The 7,400-nt window shown below is 39.5% G+C and overlaps 1 protein-coding gene across 1 annotated transcript in view; it reads right to left on the bottom strand.

Moving 5' to 3' along the window:
* Positions 1–1,703: 1,703 nt before the first annotated feature.
* Positions 1,704–7,400, bottom strand: part of kcnh1a (potassium voltage-gated channel, subfamily H (eag-related), member 1a) — a 65,206-nt gene continuing 59,509 nt past the window's right edge. Inside the window, exon 12 of the mRNA XM_014969503.2 lies at positions 1,704–4,758. Coding sequence (XP_014824989.1) covers positions 3,889–4,758 — 870 coding nt within the window. The 3' untranslated portion in view covers positions 1,704–3,888. The remainder of the gene's footprint in view (positions 4,759–7,400) is intronic.

The following is a 7,400-nucleotide window of genomic DNA, read 5'->3' as shown; positions in this document are numbered from 1 at the left end:
TTTGACCTACATGCGAAGCACTAATGCCAACACCCTGAACACACCATCTCCATGGTGAAACTTGGCAATGGCAGCATCATGCTGTGGGGAAGCCTTTAATGAGAAGATGGATGGAGCCGAATGAGGTGCAATCCCTGAAGGAAAAACTTGTGGAAACCTAAAAAAAAAAAATACACTTAAACATCATGAATACCGTCCTAAAGCCACATGTGTAACAACGTGGTTTTAAGCAATATTCATATGTTAGGATGGCGTAGTTAAAGTCCCAATCTAAATCCAATCCCCATGGGGGAACAGACGGGTGTTCTTCACTTAATCTGATTGATCAGGATTTATTTTAGAAGAAATATGAAAAAATAAATTGTCTGGTCGAGACATAAGTTCTCCCTTCAGTTTCATTTGCTCCATCTCTAGTAAAAAGTAAAAAAAAAAAAAAAAAAAAAAGTTTTCCTTCCGCTTCACATTTTTTTGCACTGCTTTCTGTTGTCCCATCTCATAAAAAAAATAAATACTTTGGAAAAGTTCAAGGGCTATAAATGGTTTTGTTTTTATTATTATCTGTGTATTATTTATGCATTATTTCTTTACTAGATTTATCACCTGTGCCTCATAATCCTAAACAAAAAGACTACATATGAAAAACATCCTCTGTAGTTTCCCATGGAATCCATCAGATCCGTCAGGATGTTCAAAAGAAAAGCGTGTGATAAATTCACATGTAATGAGGTTATTAAACGGTTTAGGATATGTCAGAAATGATTTTGCGGCTTTGATCACATTTTGATCTTCTACATAATTCTTATCCTCAAAGTGTCTAAATTCCCCACGCTCCCGACTGATCTCCCTTTGATCATCATCCTTAAACATGATCAGCATCTCCGTCACTCGTTTGTGTGGTTTGAGCACAAGAAGGCGCCTGCGTTTTTTTTTTTTTTTTCCTACCCAGCAACCGAAACGCTTGTAGAAGCAGGAAAAAAAAAAAAAAAAACCCTGGCACCAAACCAAAACAAGTTCTCCCTTCTGTGAAGACATCCCCGTTTATTTATGCGAGCTTAATATTTAATGAAAATGGATGCAACGGAACCGAAGCGTGGCTTTTCCCTTCGCTGTGTCCATTTCAGCTTGCCTTGTAGCTCCTTAAATGGGGGCGGGGGGAAAACATGCAGGGAACATTAAATATTACAGAGAATTGCTTATTTTAGTCACAGAAAATGACTTTAGCTGTGATTTTAGATTCAGCAAACTGTAAATTGTAAACCAGCTCCTCAAAATGACTGGACTGTGTGATGTATTTCAGTTCAGCCATCAACTATAGAGCCTCTACTTTAGTTTTTAATATGCGCCAAAAAATGGCAGGATTGTTTAAAAATTCAACATATTTGGCAATTAATTTTTAACTTTCATCCATTTGTCAATGTTTAAAAGGTTTTGAGTGAAGCTTTAACTCTTTTCTGTCATTTTGTATTTGGTGAATATTTTTTTTCTGACCTGAACATTTTATTTTTGTTCTTGTTTATTTTTACCTTTCTAATATTTAAGAACTATAATAGTTCTTCTAATTTCTTGTAATTATGGAATGCAGTAAAATACATGTGTACCGGCATACTGGACATATTAGAATATGTGTTTTTCTGATGAGGGTCATTTGTCAGAATAAAAGAATTGGCTTTTAAAAATAGCAGGTGTTAAACATTAAGCCCACATTTATGTATTTAAAACGTCATTTTATTGCTCTCGTAATATTTTTTTCTTAAACGTTTTTTTCATCATCATTAGGCAGAAAATCGTCATAATTAGCAGAAATAAAGGCTTCAAATCATCAGTCTGTGTGTCAGTTATTGAAGTAATACGTTTCACTTAGTGAACTGAGTTATTGAAATCAATAACTTTTCAATAATAATGTTACCCAAAAATATAGTGACAATTATAGGCTCAGAGTAAAATAAAAAAAGAATTGATTTTGTAGTGCAATCTGCAGACTTCTCACAGTCAACTACATGTCAGATATGTACATGAGGGTTTTTTATATTAAATATAAACATATAAGTAAATGTAAATTAAACATGCAGCATCAGTGGCAGATGTGTTCTTGATGTTTTTGTTGCATCTCATGTTACATTTTAAAATATTCATTTGAAACCAAATCGAAACATAAACTGTATGAAGCAAAACAACTTTTTTCTCTATTTCCTGTTTTCCAGGTTTGGGTCTTTTAGGATTACTAAAATAATATTTTAATGCCTTTTAGCTATTTGAGAAAGCCAGATGATGAAATCATGACTTTGTGAGCTTCTGATGGGTTAATGTACAAAAACTGAGTTAAACAAATAAATGTATACTTTAAAGCAACACCAAAACAACACTACGGTGTAAATATATCGCTATTTTAGAAGTAAATCTCTGAGTTTATTGGCATTCAAGATGGGGTTTTTTCTGCATTTTTAAACTCTGATCTGGAGTATTTATGCTCAAAAAGACCAAACTGCAGGCTTTGCCTCCATTTATGAGAATTATAAAAATTTTTCTGTAAAATAATCCTTTTTTTTCCAGCAAGAGAAGCTAATCTCAGCTTACTTTATAAATGGTTACATCCAACAAAAACTGTGAGATATAAGTATTGATTTTAGGACTAGCGAGAATTTAGGAGATATTTTAAACTATTGGGCTGCAACACAATGTCACTGTTTAAAAAACAGGATTTTAAAAAATATAAAAATAATCATGCAGAAGTAGTCGAGTTGGAAACGAAATGCATCATGCACTGCAGCAGGGAGTTGAATCTGTGACGTTGTTATGTCATGGCAGGTTACTATTATCAGGTGTAGATTACCCAGTGGTTTTATGCGACATTATGTCAGCCTATTCTTTGATAAATACACATTAGCGCACATATTATTTTAGAAACATTGTCCCAGTGGGCATTCCTTTTCTAGGCTCATGAGATTTCCAGAAGAAGGTAAGGTGCGGAGCCACAACAAATGCTGCAGTTTGCATTATCAGATTACCCAACACATCCCCAAAGGTAAAAAACGCATAACTTTCACACAACAGTGCATCATGTATATGGCTGCAGCGCTCCCAGATGAGATTAGCGAATGCTAGACTTCAGCAAAGATGGATAACTTCCTCACTGCAGGCTCACTGGTTAGCATTTAAATTCATTTTCTATCTAGCACATCCATTAGTGCTTTATGCAAATGATGTTGTAAGTTCTGCTCAAGAATGTTTTTTCTTTTTTTTTGGAAATCGGATTGCCCCGGCCAGAGTTATCTGTTGTATAATTCATAATGATCCCAGCAGATTTTAATAAGAGATGTGTCTGAGGAAATTACTGCGAGATTGTTCTAACATCTGGACGGAGTCGGCTCTTTCTGACTGAAATAATGCAAATGACTCGCTGTGCAGCCTCAATTAATCAAATATGGCCCCCGTCTGCAGTAACAGGGTACACATCTATTTTAAATGACATGCAAAGAGTTTCATACGAATGATTCAATAACAAACCAGCGGGTCATGCTGCCTCCATTGGGGCTTCCCAACACTTACGACTCTGCAGTAAGTTCTGAGATAAAATCAAACTAAGCACGGTAGATTTTTTGTTTTTGTTTTTTTTTCCAACATGGCACAGTGGAAAAATAAATTATGTACAAACATTTTTCTGTCATTTGTTACATAACCTTCAAGCGTTGAGTGCTACGAACACCGTAACCGTTGACGGTCCCGCATTAACCAGCGGGCAAACCTCGTGTTAAGGTGGGTGGGTCTCTCGGACCACGCCTCATGCAGATGGTGTGCCGTGCGCCGCCTCAGCTATCCAAGCAATCTCAACATTACTGGATTCCAGCTGAGCTCACGGATTGCCGTTACCTGACCGAGCGCTTCTGTTCCTCATGAAAAAATGTCCTCCTTGTCCAGTTCTGGCGAAGTGGGCCTTGAAATGTCAAAAAGCGGCTGCTCTGAGCCGGTACTGGATTTCCTGGCTCTCAGGAGTTTGAGCACTTCGGCGAGCTGCGCCTCCAGGCCGGACATTCGCACGCTCAGGTTCTTGATGTCCTCCTTCAGCTCCATCTTGAGCTCCTGAAGCGAGGCCTGGAGAGTCTGCTCTGGGATGGGGTAGAAGGCATGCCTGGTTTCTGGAGGCTGGGCGGGACTGCGGTCCTGAGGAGTCATGCGGAACTCGCCCACTTTGTCCAGGCGTAGGTCACTTTTGGTGATCCCGCTGTCGCACGAGTCCGTCTTCTTGAGGGTGGTGTGTGGCTCGTGCTCGGTGGTCCGCTCGGGTAAAGTCTCCATGGACTCGGCTTTGGCCACCTTGTTCCAGTTGTCGGCTTTGGCCATGGACTCCTTGAAGCGGCCCCAGCCTTTGACTTTGACCGGCTCTGCGGGTCGGCACGCCGCCAGAGCAACTGCTGAAGGCACCTGCAGCTTCGCCTTGTCTGTGGGGGGGCAGCTGGTTGGCGTTGAAGGTGAAGGGGCCGAGGAGGACGGTGTTGCTGGGCTTTCTGTCACCGTGACGATGCTGGTGGTCGTAACAGGAGCTTTGACCATCGATACGTCCACGTAGACCGGACCCTTCTCGACGTCCTGTTCGTTGAGCTCCTGTTTCTGGGTTGCCATGCGGGCTTCCTTCTGCTGCCGGAAGCGCTGGAAGAGTTTCCGTACCGGGTGATCCGGAGGCAGGTTCAGAGGCGCTTCATTTTTGCGACGCTGCCGCTCCTCCTCCTCCCGTTTCACATCGCTGATCTTCCGGAAGACAATCTGCAACAGAAGTTACAGAGCTCACGTCAACCAGAGTGTTAGGCATCATGTACATCTGATTGATAAAGATTTTGACCAGACGCAAGAAATTCTGTTCTTTAATGGGGATTTTTCTTCTTTGTTTTTTCCCGGTAAAATTTCCACACTTGGACCATATAGACACTCTTTTATTAGGCCTTGTGCTAGCCATAAACCAAAAATTAACGTCATTCTACCCACGTCGATATTTTCTGTGAATTATCGAAAGACAAAGTCCTTTTTTTAGGAAGTGTATCGGTAGGCTTACGCAGGCTGTGTTAAGTGAACAGTTGTATGACTCCACCCCATCTGGTCCGTAGCAATAAGCGAAAGAGACGGTGAGGTTGAGCAAAATGGAGGAAATTTCAAATGTTGAAGCAGCAACAGTAAAGATGGTTGAGGAGGAAGAAGAGCAGCTCATTCAATCATTTGGCAACATTTTGAATTCAGTAAAACGTCGAAAGTGAAATTATTTTATACTTCTAAACTTCTACATCTGTTCTTATGTGTCCGATGTCTCTTAACAACAAAAAGTACACATTTTCTTTCTTCATTTCTTTGCAGACGCTGTAGTTTTTAAGTTCATTAATGTGGCAAAAGTTAGAGACGGTTGGGATTTTTTTTTTCTTACATTCACATTTTACATTTAGTTGTTTAATTGGGATTTTATGTGATTGAGAAAACTAGAGAGAACTGACAGCAAATGAACACAGGGTTTTGAAAAAGTTACAAATAAAACTCCAAACTGTGTTTTGCTTTTGCATTCAGCCCTCCTGAGTCATTATTTTTGGAGAACCACTTCTCCCTCCAATTACAGCTCTGTGTCTTTTCTGTTGAGTCTACACCAGCTGTGCGCATCTACACAAGGTTTTGCCCACTGTTTTCAAATTGGCTCAAGCTCAGTCAGGTTCGATGGGGAAACTCTTAACACACAATTGTTAAGAGTTTCCACAGATTCTTCAGTAGTTCTTAAGTCTGACCTTTCACTATGCATTTCGAACACCTAAAGAGCCAAACCAGACTCTTGTCGCTCTGGGTGTGAATTTAACTTCCTTGTCCTGCAGAAAATTTAATCTTTTTCTCAGTCTCCAGAGTTTATCAGTCGCTGACAGGTTTTTCTTCTACAATTATGATGCTGTTTCTTCACTAATGTTCTCTAACCTTCAAAGAACAGCTGGATTTACAACAAGCCAGTTGGTTTCCCTGCTTTTTATTTAGGAGTGTCAGAGTAAACAGGCTTCATACAAATGCATGGAACACTTTTCGGCTTTGTAGTTTTATGGATTTTCTTCCTGTTTTGCATGAAATCCAAATAAAAGACAGTAAAATTTTCTTGTGACATAAAGCGAGAAAAATCTGTATAAGTATTGTGTATTCTTCACACGTTTCTGTCTTAGAGCTCTGTCTTAAAACCATGTTTCTTCAAGGGGAGTGGGAACAAAAACAAGACATCGGTTTGAAGGCCCGTGCTGACTGTAGAGATTTGTCAGGGAAACTGTCAACATTTCAAAGTGTGTGCATGTTGTAAATGTCACTCAGAAAGAAACATTTCCCATAAGAGACACAGAAAGTTCACATCACGCCTTCGGCAAAGATACACAGTGAGCGTACCACCAGGCGGCTGGCTGTGGCTACATCTTTCAAGACACTTAATCTTGCATGCTTTTGAATAAAAACTTCATAAAAACTAGTTCTAATAGAATAAGGAGATGAGAAACGTACCTACCGAATTACATCATCATTACAAACTTCAATGCAGCCTCTGTTCATTTAACATCACAACTTTACCAACTGCGTCACGCAGTACCTATTATGCTGAATGATATAGCGAGTCCTAATGTAGCAAACCATATCAAAACAGCTGGTGCATGTGAGGAATAGCAGAAGCAGCTCTACCCGAGAAAAGGCGGCACACAGAAGAAGGCTGGGTGATGTGACGTGTGGCTGAAAGCTTCAAAAATGATGCAGCTAGCCAAAATTAGCAGAATACCACATTGATGTTGGTGAAGCTGGAGCCAACAACCTGTCCACTGGCACTACTGCCAGCTTCCAGGAATGAAAATAAGGAGAGCATGCTGCGGGGATTTGTCTATCGCTTACCGATACACACAGACTCAAAAGACTTAACAAGAAATAAAATGTTCTTCCAGTCAGATTTGAGCACTTTGAGTTTGTCAACAAAAGATTAAGATCACTAACAAGATAATAAAAAAAAACATGTTTCTGTGGTTCATTATCTCCACTTCAGCCTCCTGTACATTACATAATGATCAAGAAAACTAAAGCAATAAAAATCCAGCATGCTGGCTGTTGGCATTTTATTTAACTCTGCTCCATCTGTATGACATTTTTAACGCCTCCAATTACTGAAAGCTTTCAAAGGTTAATCAGAAACAGCTAAAATTAGTGGCCATCAGCTAAGCTTTTCACTTATTTGAAAAAACATGAAAGCTGAAATGTGTTTTCTCGGGAGAAACAACTTTTAAGTTGCAAATATGACAGTTTTTCATTAGTATCATTAGCATGACACTAGCATAGTTCCCATGCTACTTTAATTAAACTTGCCAATCAGAAAATTTAAACTCACCAAGCCACTAAAAAACAGGCAACACTTCAACTCATTC

This window comes from Poecilia mexicana, unplaced genomic scaffold (genome assembly GCF_051168715.1).
Source record: "Poecilia mexicana isolate PSO_F unplaced genomic scaffold, ASM5116871v1 scaffold_15, whole genome shotgun sequence".
Lineage (NCBI taxonomy): Eukaryota > Metazoa > Chordata > Actinopteri > Cyprinodontiformes > Poeciliidae > Poecilia > Poecilia mexicana.
This window is presented reverse-complemented; position numbering and strand designations above follow the sequence as displayed.